This window comes from Caretta caretta, chromosome 9 (genome assembly GCF_965140235.1).
Source record: "Caretta caretta isolate rCarCar2 chromosome 9, rCarCar1.hap1, whole genome shotgun sequence".
Classification (NCBI taxonomy): Eukaryota; Metazoa; Chordata; order Testudines; family Cheloniidae; genus Caretta; species Caretta caretta.
Window position 1 is genome coordinate 77,435,603 of NC_134214.1, and position 13,039 is coordinate 77,448,641.

A 13,039-nucleotide genomic window follows, 5' to 3' on the forward strand; every position below is an offset into this window, starting at 1 on the left:
GCCAGAGTGCTAGTCCCGTAGCAGGTCATGTCAGGATACCAGCTCCTGGTAGTTCACTGCTTCTCTCACCCAGTGAAATGACTATGGATGGGGAATTTAAGTAGCATCTTTTTCTTGCAAATAGAACAAATGTGAACAGTATAGCACCTACAGCAAACCAGAACAACCACATGATCCTCTTGCCTTCGCTGTTTGTTATCACTCACTGTGTTATTTGGAAACTTAGTCTAAGTTCTTTGGGGCAGGGATCAGATCTTATTTGTCTGTGAAAAGCCAGGCTTATCTATGCACTGCACAGTACTAGTTAGTGGAGCAGCGCTAGTTAGGCTAGCTGGGGCAGACATAGTAGCCCGTCTCTAACCTGTCCAGCTGAGCTGGTAAGGACAAAGAGGGTTTTTAACCTCTTTTTTCTCCCTCTCCAGTTCTAGTTACGAGTACTAGTGTCTGTGTCCTGCTGAGAGATTGTACGTGGTGCTTAGAAAATGAACCTTCTTATGCTGTTATAACAATGCAGCCCCACTGCCTCAAGTTAGAACTGAAGGAGAGGTCTCTGGGTATGTTCTATTCAGTTTTTATGCCACTCATAACCATGGTATTTCCCCTCATCACTGTGGTCTGCAAAGCATCTGTCCAGTTAGGATTGAAATAAACACCTACCTGAAGGGCCCTGCAGCCCAGGTGGTCCCTGAGGGCCAGGAGGACCAGGAGGACCAGGTGGTCCCATTACAGTTGTGCCTGGAATTCCAGGGATCCCTGGGATTCCTGGGGGACCCTGGGGTCCAGGAGGTCCTGGTGGCCCTTGAGGACCATTGGGCCCTGGAGGACCAGCCTTTTTACCTGAAAAACACAAAATAGTGTATTAGACCCTCTGCCTACTGAGCATTGCACAAAAAAGCTCTGAGTTGGCTTCCCTGTACCCTCCCATAAGAGAGCAACAGGTAGCTTCCTAGTGAGTGAGAAAAAGGAAGAGTCAGGATCACGTTCTCACATTCTATTCCAGAGTCAGCCATGTTGGAGCCGGTGAGAGATAAGCTAAAAGCATGATCAAACAGCTAGCTCAGATTTTGTGATTCAGCCCAGAATGTGATGTCATGGTGTGAGACAATCTGGACCTGATGACAGATAGTGACCAATGGTTGGCCTTTTTATCAGGTGATTGCGCTAGCTCTTGTTGGGTAGAACAAGGTGGGTTCAGCAGGGCTTACCATACGAAGAGAGAAATTGAACATGAAGGAAGCAGTTCCCTTATCTAACAGATTCCTTGAGGTGTATTTAAATATTTTTAATTAGGACTAAACATTCTACAAGGCTGTTCTGTAATGTAGACTGGAGAGGAGAGACGGAATCTATTATCCTGGAGCAAGAATCCTCAGACAAACATGGAGATGAACCTTCTATCCTAAAGATCCAGTTCATCTGCCTGCTTGGAAATCCTATTGTATTGCGTTCATATAGGGGAAATGCACTGAGCATGAAATTTGGGTGCTCTAGATTTGCAGCTATAGCCTTCTGGAAAGGCAGGCCTGGTTGACTAGAGTACATTTGGAAAAAAATATAGGCTTGAAGAACATGATCCAAATAGCCCATCCACAGTCTGGGGCACTGCATGGAGAAGAAGCTCCTTTGATCTCTTAGGGATAAGAGAACAGAGAGCACTGGCTGGGCTCTCCAAGTACCCCTGAACTTAAATGGGCCACTTCCCCCCATAATAACAGCCTTCTCCTGATGCCTGCTAATGTAGTTAGTCCTATAGCTCAAGACCTGCTAAGGGCTTATCTAGATTTATATCCCCCAAGATTGTGTGTGTATGTGTGTGGTTGTTGTTACAGTTGTACATAATATAACTTGTGTTTATGTTTTTTAAAACATAGGAAATTACATTGCCCGTTGAACCTTAATTCAGTCTCTTTGTGCATATGTAGAGGTGACTGAACTTCAAAATTTCCAATCTGAGGGAAATTAAGATTTCAAAATTTGGTTTTGTCCCAAATCAGGACAAAGTCAAAATCTCAGAATTTTTTGTGAAACAAAATATTCTGAAAATAGTGTGTTTCAATAAGGTCAAAACGTTTACTTGATAAAATTATAACATGAAAGTCAAAATGAAACATTTAGATAATTTCCTATGAAAATTTTGATTAAAATTCTGTGAAATGTTTCAATTTCATCAAATCAATATTTTCTGGTAGACAACTTCTGTCATAAATTTTTTTACCAGCTCTATTTTTTCCCACAGGACCTATGCCTCATTCAGTGCACAAGCTGGATGGGCTCTGGGGATGAATCAGAATTGTGTGATGAATGAGGCTGATTGTAGGTTCCTGCTTCATTTGTTGCAGAAGTTGAAAGGTGTGCAGTGAATAAGGTAGGGGACTGGAGGGAGAGAGGAGATGATCTTGTGATTAAGGTAGGTGAATGCCAAACAAACTAAATTCCATCCACAGTCTTCCTATGTGATCCTGAATAAGTCACTTAAACCAAAAGTCTGGCATGTGGCTGCTAGTTAGTTGCATATCCTTCATTTTCTGGGTGTTCAACTTGAGACATCTGGAGGCCTGATATACAGAAAAACGAAACACACACACAATTACAAGTCAAGTCAATAGGAGCTATGGATACTCAACAACTCTTCCAGTAAGGTAGTGTGGTCTACAGGAAGGAGCAGTGGGTTGGGAATCAAGCTGGCCTGAGTTCTAATCCTTGCTCTACCACTGATTCACTGTGTGGCCTAAGAGAAGTCTTTTTCCCCCTTAGTTTCCCCATCTGTAAAATAGGGATAATAATGCTCTCTAATACTGCACTGGAGATAAATTCATAAATGTTTTCCAGGCATTCAGATACTACTGTAATAAGTGCTTTAGAACAAAGATGGAGGCAATGAATAACTTAGTATTAGTCACAGGCTTTGGAAGATGTGCAGTAAACAAGGCAGGGGCTACTAGCAGCATGATGAGGATACCAATATTGAACAGTTGTCTCATTCCCTGGGCACTGTCCAGCCTGCACATTGGATGAGGCAGTGGTTGCATCAAAATAAAAAAGGAATAAGTAAAAACCAGAATAATGCATATGTACAAGGGAACCTAACTATGGCTTTTGTCTGTCTGTGTGATACCTTTGCCGAGAACAGATCAAGGATGCAAGCCCTCCAACTCCTGTAAAGTTAGTAAGTAATCTAGCTAGAAAATGTGTTTTCTTTGTTTTGGCTTGTAAATTCGCTGTGCTGGAGGAAATGTGTATTCCTGTTTTTGTGTCTTTTTGTAACTTAAGGTTTTGCCTAGAGGGATTCTCTATGTTTTGAATCTGACTACCTGTAAGATTATCTTCCATTCTGATCTTACAGAGTTGTTCTCTTGTCTTTTTTTGTTCTTCTAATAAAGTTCTGATTTTTAAGAATCTGACTGGTTTTTTTGGGTCTTAAAAATCCAAGGCTGGTTTGTGCTCATCTTGTTAATTCTCAAGCCTCCCCAGGAAAGGGGGTGTAAGGGATTGGGGGGATATTTTGGGGAAATAGGAACTCCAAGTGGTCCTTTCCCTGTTCTTTGTCTAAATCACTTGGTGGTGGCAGCATACTGTTCAAGAACAAGGCAAAGTTTATGCCTTGGGAAAGTTTTTAACCTAAACTGGTAAAAATAAGCTTAGGGGGTCTTTCATGCGAGTCCCCACATCTGTACCCCAGAGTTCAGAGTGGGGAAGGAACTTTGACAAATGTTATGGTGCAAAATGAAATAATGTCATTATTTTTGGTGAGCACAAAGTCGGAAAGGCCTCCCCTCTTTGGTATGTCCTAAGTACATACCACTGCCTAGCAGTTAACAACAAGGATGCCTAGAATCGGAGCTGCTGTGGTATCTACCTACAACTGATCACACTGCCTCTCCTGAGTAGTTTGATGGAACATGCAGGTTTTTTTCTTTCATTAGGTGGCGCAAAAATTCATTTCTTGTCTGTATCTGAAATGGAAGTTAGACAATCACCACTCCTTGTACAAGTTAGTATACAGAACTCAGAGCTGACTACTTTTATGAAATACTAGAGTTCTCTCATTCTCTCCCCCATGTTCCTTTGCCTGCTCTTGTATTTTGAGTCATAAGAAAATTAAAAACTAGACTGTAGTATTTTTAAAGCAGAAATTTGGTTTAAACTATTTTATGAAAAGGTACATGTCTTAGGAGGGTGGGCAGAAGGTGTAAAAGCAGACAAAGTATATTGTTGGTAGTATTTCTGTCCCACTTAGCATGCATTCCTCTTCCAATCTGAGCTGGCAGGTGGTTGAGTACTCTTTCAGTCCCCAAGCTCTTCTCCTCTATAGGATAATTACACATTTTTGAAATTATCACCTTGAATCAAAATTCAAATCTTTACACATCTCCCCTAAAGCATTTTTATTAAATTCCTTTGATTTATATCATTCTCTATCCTAGACTACCTTAATACAGGATCAAATGTGCGCCGAAGCCAGATTCACTGCAGAATGTCCTTGCTCTGCCTTGGGAATCAAGAAGGAATACACATTACAGCTGTTTTAACTAAATCCTGCCCCAGAGGGCTATTCTGCTACTTCAGGTGTAAAACAATTAAATGTAATTCTGATGCAGCACATGAGCAGGTATGTGCATTTGATTGGTGCATCAAGTTATTTCAATGAATTTTCCACTATGTAGTTAATCTAACTTACTAACCTATGAAGTAGAAACAGAGCTGTACAGTAAATTGTGAGGACTCTTGATTCAGCCTCTAGTGAGGCGATCATTCCAGAGCTGAAGAGATGTATGAGAATTGCTGCATCTGGAAGATGGGCAAGAGCTTTCTTCAAATTTGGTAAAAAGAGCAAGCAGTCAGCTTCTGGGGGGGGATGAGGTACTTAGTTGCTCTATCTCTGCCACAAAAGATGTTACATAAGCCACCTTCTTGGGCAGAATTTCACCCATACTTGAAACCCTTTGCGCACAGGAAATGAGCTAGAGTTATTGAGAAAGACAGCGAGTGAGCATGAACGCATGTATGCCATACAAGGGAAGAAATCACAACATGGAAATGTGTTGGTGTATCCTCTCAAAAAACTCCTGAAAGTATTCAGTATTTGACTGAGAGCCAAAAGAGAAAGCTGATACTTATGGTTAAGTAGATGGCATCTGCATGGCTCCTGCATAGCAGACACTGCTTTGTGTAGAGTTGCCACATACCACAAATCTAGCTAGATTTCACAGGGTCATCATGCAATCACCAACACAGAATAGCTTTATAGAGTGTGCCTTGATTATTCGATTCCCAGCTTGCCAACTCTGTCTTCAGCTAAATGTATCAGGCAGCATGCAGACACTTCCTTTCTTAAAAGCAGGGGGAATTGAGATTTTTTCTGTTTTAGAACATGCCAACCAACGAACAATTTTTTTGGGAAAATATGGCAGCACCATAGAAACTGAAAAATATCGATTAATACAGCACTACCATTTTTTCCTCTACTGCGCCAAAGCAGTTCAAATGTCATAATTATCACTCCTATGAGGCGTCTAGTTCTACTGATCCTACATCAGCGGGATTAAGTTCTCAGATTTTTTTTTTAAACTAGGTCTTTAGAAAATAAAATAATTAGGGCGCCGTTCTTAGAAAACGTAGACAGAGTTTCCAACTGCAGCCAGCATCAGCCACAGTTTCAGATTGTTTGTCCACAATGACGGGGGGTGGGGTCTTGTGGCAAGTGGGGACTTAGGCCCACCTCAGCTCCTCCCCCAAACTGGGAAGAGGCTGGTGCTGCCCTGAGCCTCAGGCAGGCATTGAGTGGTGCCACAGGGAATCTGGGACAAATGCTGTCCCAGAGTCATTCAGCACCGGGGACCAGGACTTGAAATGTACATTTTGAGACTGTCCCACCCAATTAGGGATGGGTGGTCACCCTATTTTAACCACGTGCTTACCTACATCCTTATTCAGCAAACAAACACTTATACATATGTTTAACAGTAAGGACACGTACAAGTTCTTTGGTGAACAAGGATGGACGTAAGCATATGCTTAATTTAAATGCATGAATAAATGCTTTGCTGAATCATATCCTAGATCAGTACTGCACTCTCTTTGAAGCATGTGGGCCACATCTGGAGGAACCCAAGCACTGCACACAGCAATTTTTTTTCAAACTTACAACGTTCTGTAAATGTACACAAGAATTTACAGAATACATAAAAAGGATACTTCAAGGGTTGCAAAGGAAAGAGTAACAGTAGGTAGGCTGGCACTGCTTCTTTGAAACCGGGTTCCTGACATCAGACCTTTGAGAGGGAGTCTAGTAGGCAATTGAGGTGTTTTGATTTGTTAGATTCCTAACAGAAAGTCTGCGCAGAAACATAAATACTTCAAAAGAGGACTGCACAAATAGTAGCTCTCAGGTACTACAGACCACTGCAGCTCAACTGGGCTAAAGTGCTAAATTACCTATTTAATATAAAATAAACTCTTTAATAAGCACTTTTTAAATAAATCACGGAACATTTTGAACAGCTTGAAGGATGTGGTATTAGAGTCTGATCCAAAGCCCTGAAGTCAATGGACTTTGGCTCATATCCCTACAGACATGCTTTCTAAAAAGTTAGGCTTATTGCCGACTAAACTTTAAGAATCAGAGATTATGCTGAAAATCATTTTAGTGAAAATGACATGATGAAGGACAAGCAAACAATGAAAGGTTGGCCCATGACCCAGCCAACTGCATTTACAAATATGAAATCTTGGGAATTATTTGTATGCAGCTAATTACTATGCAGCTGATTACAACTGCATCCTCTACACTGCCTCCTCTGAATACTAATGTGCCAGCTTTTAGAGGGAAAAATTAGTAAATGTCTATCATTCTAAACATGAACCTGCTCAATGATGCAATCACTACAACAGAAGTGGAAAATTATATATATATATCAGGCAAGGTGTACCTAGACTGATAAGAGTAAAAATGCCATTTGTCCGGTATTCATATTGATCAGAGAAAGTTCACAGCCAAAAGTAGCTCTCATTTGCTAGAGAGAAGTAATTGCAGTGAGCAAGTAAATTAAATTAGAATTTTAACTTACCCTTTTTCTTGTTTTTAACTGAACTTGGACCTACAAAGAGAAAAGAAAGATACTGAAATTCACAGTAAGTGTTCCCTCTATAACAAAAAAAACGAAGAAGGTGGCTGGAATGTGATTTGGCACAAAAACAGAATAGCAAGGTAAGCTAGTGCTGTGGAAAGCATAGGCCTATGATCAAATGACCTGTGAGACCCAGGCACTTATGTGAAATCCTACTGTGTTTCCTTCTCTCAAACTGATGATCTATAAACTATGATGGCTGAATTCAGTATAGTGAATTTTGGTGAAAATTTCTAACAGAATTTCTCTTTTCCTTTTTGGGTAGATGAAGGTTAACTAAACCATCTGTTTCTGGACTACAGCAATTCTATGATGGAAAATATTTTTCATCCATGGAGCCATGGTTCTATTAACACATATAGCCAAATTTTCACCTCAACTGCTAAACGGCCCACAGTTTTGCACATAGGTTTTGATCATGCATCTCGAGAATTTGTTTGTGTAAAAGTGGATGCATGCAAAAAATTGGTACACAAAACTGCAAGCACAACTGTTGAAGCTTGGTTGAAGCCCTTTAAAAAAAATGTGACTGATAAGAAATTTAATTTGTAAGTGCTCCCTCTCCAAATGAATTTGGTCATAACTATAACTGCACAGTCATAATGTATTCATTTATGACCCATGTGGGTGACATATGAATTTCCATTGTAATTTAATTTAACGTAATGGACACTTAAAGGGAGTGTCAACATTTTCAGCTGTCAGTAAGATCACAGGATTAATTTCTCACGAATGACTTTGTAAAGAAAACAATCTTAAGAACTTCTTTGAACTTATACATTCAAGAACTTTCACCCAAGTCCGGTATGTAAGTGTTGGCCTGATTCTTAAACACCATCTTGCACGCCACAGACTTCACATTCCCGGCCTCACCTACTCTTCCCCACATCCCTGGTTTCTAAACATTTGAGTAGTTCCAATAATAGTTTCCCCATTGTGCAGACAGGTTGAACCTTCTTTAGAGCTAAGTAATTAAAACCATATTCCCCTCCCAGCCAGTGTCAGACCCTTCACAAAACACTCCACTAAAAGCTTGGTTTACTATATTCACTTTTGCCAAAGGGAAACCAGAGCTAGCACTTTGCAAGCTTTGAGAAACCATATTGCTCTGAGAAACTCCAATGAAAAGCTTTTTTGCTGAGCTCTTTATTAAATTTTCCAGTTCCTGTAGAGAAGGCCAGTGATCTAATGTAGCTCAGTCTTTTTTGTACATTGGTATGCTACCTGCTGCTCTGAAAGATCAAGGAATTTTGTCTAATGTAAATTACTGAAGCAGTGGCTCCCAGACTGTTGTCTGTGGAACATTTAATGATGATCTGTGAAAAAAATGGCTGGTCATATGGTGCTTGGTCTCCTCGTTTCCAGCTGCTACCATACAATAAAAAATGCTGAAAATGCATATATGATTTCCTACTATTACTTGTTCATGTCAGTAATTGTACTTTCCACGGGGAAGTTATGTGATTGACAGCGTGAGTGAAGATGGCTTGTGCAATCGCAATGGACAGTGTACGTGAGAAACTGTATTAAGATGTGGCCCTACTGTATTAAAGAAACCCCTGCCATGAACAGCAAGGCAGGAGGGGGAGGAGAGAGGAAATGTGGGGTGGGGACAGGAGAGAGAGTCAGTCTCCAGCTATGCCATGAACCAGGACCTGTTGGAGACTCCACTGCAGTCTAGCGAGTGCTGTCAATGGATGAGCCAGATGAAGGGGAAGGAATCTTGGGTAAGTGTTTGCACGTATTTTCCTTACAACTTTTAAATGTAAAGATGGCACCCAGCCCATCCCCAAGATAGCAGGACATAGGTATTGACTTTTCATTGTTTTACTAATACAATAAGAGGCAATGGTACAACAAACAGGTAGAGGAGCTTGGAAGCAGGCATGATGCTGCTAAAGTAGTTTATCTGCAATATCCGCCATCTGCCCATAGATCAAAAAGTCATATTTGGCCATAAGCGCTAGGTAGTTTGAGATACGAAACTGGAGACTGGCTGAGGAAAAGACTCCCGCTCCAAAGATACTATCAGTTCCTTAGGGTATCTAAATTCTTGCAGTATTGATGGGTATCAAAGATGGAGTCAGTTGAGAACCTGTGGAAGACAGCTTTGGTACCAATTCAGCTGGTACCAAGCACTTGGCATGGGAGTGAGTTGGCTCCAATCCCATCTGTACCATACATCTTTGGTATAGTTGACTTTCGTGTTACCGTTACCAAGTGTTTTTCAGGGGTGGGCTTAGAACTCTTCTCAGTAGTGTCTCTGATGCTCTGGATGCAGGTACCCAAACTCAGTACCAAGTCTGTCTTAGATGACTGGCTTCTCTTCACTGTTGAAGCACTGACATCACTCGGAGCCTGCATGGAACTCCCCTTGGGACCTGAGGTCTATGTAGCCTTCTTGTGTTTTGGCGACTTCTTGGGAATGTACTCCTTACCTCATTCTCCTTAGAAGAAGATGTTGAGGACTTCAGTACCATAGATGTACTCGATCCTGCAGTATTGCCTACATCTCTAGTGGTTGCCAGTGACTGAGATTTTGACATGGACGGGGTACTAGTGGTACTGGGAGATCTATGTAGAGGGGGTTCTCTCCCCCTGAATCTGAAGCCGATTGTAAAGCTTACTCCCTCTCCCTATTTTTCTGAGATCTACCCTTGAAGGACATGCAGATATTGCACTTACTGAGGATACAAGTATCACCCAAACCGGAAGCACTTGGAAAACCAGTCACTGATTGGAGTAGCTTCATGGCAGGACAGGCACCTGGAAGCCTGGCATTCCTGAGTCAAATAAAAAAATCTCTAGAAAGGGAAGTTTGTAACAACTATCAACAAATTTTATCCATAAAAAAAGTTATTCTATTTTCTTTTTAAGAAAAAAGAAAAAAAAAAAGACCAAAGGGAACACCTGTTCCAAGAATTATAAACACTATAAGGTAACTAACTATATGCTAATTAACATACATTGCTGAAATATTGGAGAGAACAGGCCTGTGGAGATTCCGTCTCAGGCTGAAGGTGGTTGAGAAGGAACTGCGGGTGGTTAGCCCATGCAGCCCTATATAGCCTCAGTGTGGGGCATGAGGACGTGTGGAATGCATGCATGGGCTGAATGGGCACCGCTACCAAAAATCTCTGATCAAAGGTACAGGCACCCCTGATGTGGAGCACCCACAGTGACACTACTCAAAGAACTCTGGTTCAGAGAAACACACAATGTAATAATTATAAATGTACAGCAAATACTGCACAATTCCCAGAGTCCCCAAAACTTCAGGGCCAGAGAACAGTCCAGCACAACGGATTACTGTGGCTGACCATTCAAGTGCTCTTTCAAGGCCTCCTTTAACTGCATAGCTTCATGTTGAGCTCTTGCAATGGCCCTTGTGTCTGGCTGCTTACAGTCAGCAAACATAAAAACATAAGAACAGAGAAGGGGAACAAAAATGATTAAGGGTATGAAACAGCTTCCACAGGAGGAGCAATTAAAAAGACGGACTATTCAGCTTCGTAAAGAAACGACTGAAGGGGGACATGATACAGGTCTATAAAATCATAAATGGTATGGAGAAAGTGAGTGTTATTTATCCTTTCACAGAACACGTGAACCAGAGAACATCCAATGAAATCAATAGGCAGCAGGTTTAAAATAAACATAAGGAAGTATTTCTTCACACAAGTATTTCTTCAATCTGTGAAACTGGTTGCCAGGGGATGTTGTGAAGACCAAAGTATAACTGGGTTAAAAAAAGAATTCTACAAGTTCATGGAAGATAAGGCCATCAATGGTTATCAGTCAAGATGGTAAGGAATGCAACCAGATGGTATGGGTGTTTCTTAACTTCTGACTGCTAGAAGTTGGGACTAGAAGACAGGGGATAGATCATTCAATAAATTGTCATGTTCTGTTCATTCCCTCTGAAGCATCTGGCATTGGCCACTATTGGAAGACAAAATACTGGGTCAGAGGAACCACTGGTCTGACCCAGTATGGTCATTCCTATGTTCCATCTGCACCTGCTGAGCTGGTAGTTGAATCCTTGCTTGGTGCTTTCAAGGTGGCTGGTGCATGGCTTCATCATCCAGGGGAACAAGATATAGGCAGAGTCCACCAGAATCACTACTGGCATTTTAATATCGCAAGTGGTAATCTGCCCACATCTACTATGTATGTTTACTAGTAAAGTGGAACTCCACTGGTCTGGAGTTTTGTGGAAGTGTATGAAGGGGATTTATCACAGCCCTTAAAAGAAACCCAATGGCAAAGCATTTTACAGAATGTTAAAAATGGCTCTGTGAATCTCAGGCTACGCTTGTTACAGAAAAGATGCTGTTCAAAATGTTTTGAATGTCACAGAGCTTGTGCAAGATGGGAGCCTTGCCCTCTCCACATGCAATGGCACTGTCCAGCAATCAGGCAGCTGCGGAAAGAGGTGGACACTAGAGTGAAAATACTGCTTGGCTTTAGCAACCAAACCTCAGCTGAAAATTATATCCTAGGTTATATACCTACAATGCTGGGTTTAACTCCACCACAAAGACTGAAGGCCACAATGATTACCAAGTGCATGGATTTACAAAAATGGAGGGGTAGGCTTGTGCCCAGAATAGAGTACTGGTATTTGGACCTATCTGAGGCCTGGTCTACACTATGAGTTTATGTCGGATTTAGCAGCGTTAAATCCGAATTAACCCTGCACCCGTCCACACAATGAAGCCTTTTTTTTTTTTTTTTTTACATAAAGGGCTCTTAAAACCGATTTCTGTACTCTTCCCCAATGAGGGGATTAGCGCTGAAATCGACATTGCCGTTTCGAATTAGGGTTAGTGTGGATGCATTTCAAAGGTATTGGCCTCTGGGAGCTATCCCACAGTGCACCATTGTGACCGCTCTGGACAGCACTCTGAACTCGGATGCACTGGCCAGGTGTACAGGAAAAGCCCTGGGAACTTTTGAATCGCGAGCTCATCAGCACAGGTGACCATGCAGTCCCAGAATCGAAAAAGAGCTCCAGCACGGATCAAACAGGAGGTACGGGATCTGATCGCTGTATGGGGAAAGAAATCCGTGCTATCAGAACTACATTCCAAAAGACAAAATGCCAAAACATTTCAAAAAATCTCAGAGGCCATGAGGGACAGAGGCTACATCAGGGACGCAACACAGTGCCGCGTGAAACTTAAGGAGCTCAGACAAGCGTACCAGAAAACCAAAGAATCAAACAGATGCTTCGGGACAGAACCCCAGACATGCCGCTTCTATGCTGAGCTGCATGCAATTCTAGCGGGGGCCGTCACCACTACCCCACCCGTCCGTGGACTCCGATGGGTACTCTCTGCCATGCCTGAGGATTTTGCAGATGGGGAAGATGAGGAGGAGGAGGACCTTGGGGAGAGCACACAGCACACCGTTCTCCCGGACAGCCAGGATATTTTTCTCACCCTGACTGAAATACCCTCCCAACCCAATGAAGCTGGAGAAGGGACCTCAGGTGAGTGCACCTTTTTAAATATAATACACATTATAAAAGCAAGCGTTTTTTAATGATTAAGTAGTCTTGAGGACTTGGGATGCATTCATGGTCAGTACAGCTACTAGAAAAGTCTGTTAACGTGTCTGGGGATGGACTGGAAATCCTCCAGGGACATCTCCATGAAGCTCTCCTGAAGGTACTCTAAAAGTCTTTGCAGAAGGTTTCTGGGGAGAGCAGCCTTATTCCGTCCTCCATGGTAGGACACTTTACCACACCATGCTAGTAGCAAGGAATCTGGTATCATTGCATGACAAAGCCTGGCAGCATATGGTCCTGGTGTTTGCTGGCATTCGAGCAACATCCGTTCTTTATCTCTCTGTGTTATCCTCAGGAGAGTGATATTGTTCATGGTAACCTGGTTGAAATAGGGGAATTT

At 42.0% G+C, this 13,039-nt stretch overlaps 1 protein-coding gene across 2 annotated transcripts in view; it reads right to left on the reverse strand.

Annotated features, from left to right (window-relative positions):
- The window catches only part of EDA (ectodysplasin A), a 185,542-nt gene that overhangs the window by 14,825 nt on the left and 157,678 nt on the right, over positions 1–13,039 (reverse strand). For both annotated transcript variants that reach the window (XM_048863602.2, XM_048863600.2), the window contains exons 3-4: positions 7,068–7,097; positions 658–837 (exon numbers count right to left, since the gene is read on the reverse strand). In XM_048863602.2, the coding sequence (XP_048719559.2) occupies positions 658–837; positions 7,068–7,097 (210 nt within the window). The remainder of the gene's footprint in view (positions 1–657; positions 838–7,067; positions 7,098–13,039) is intronic.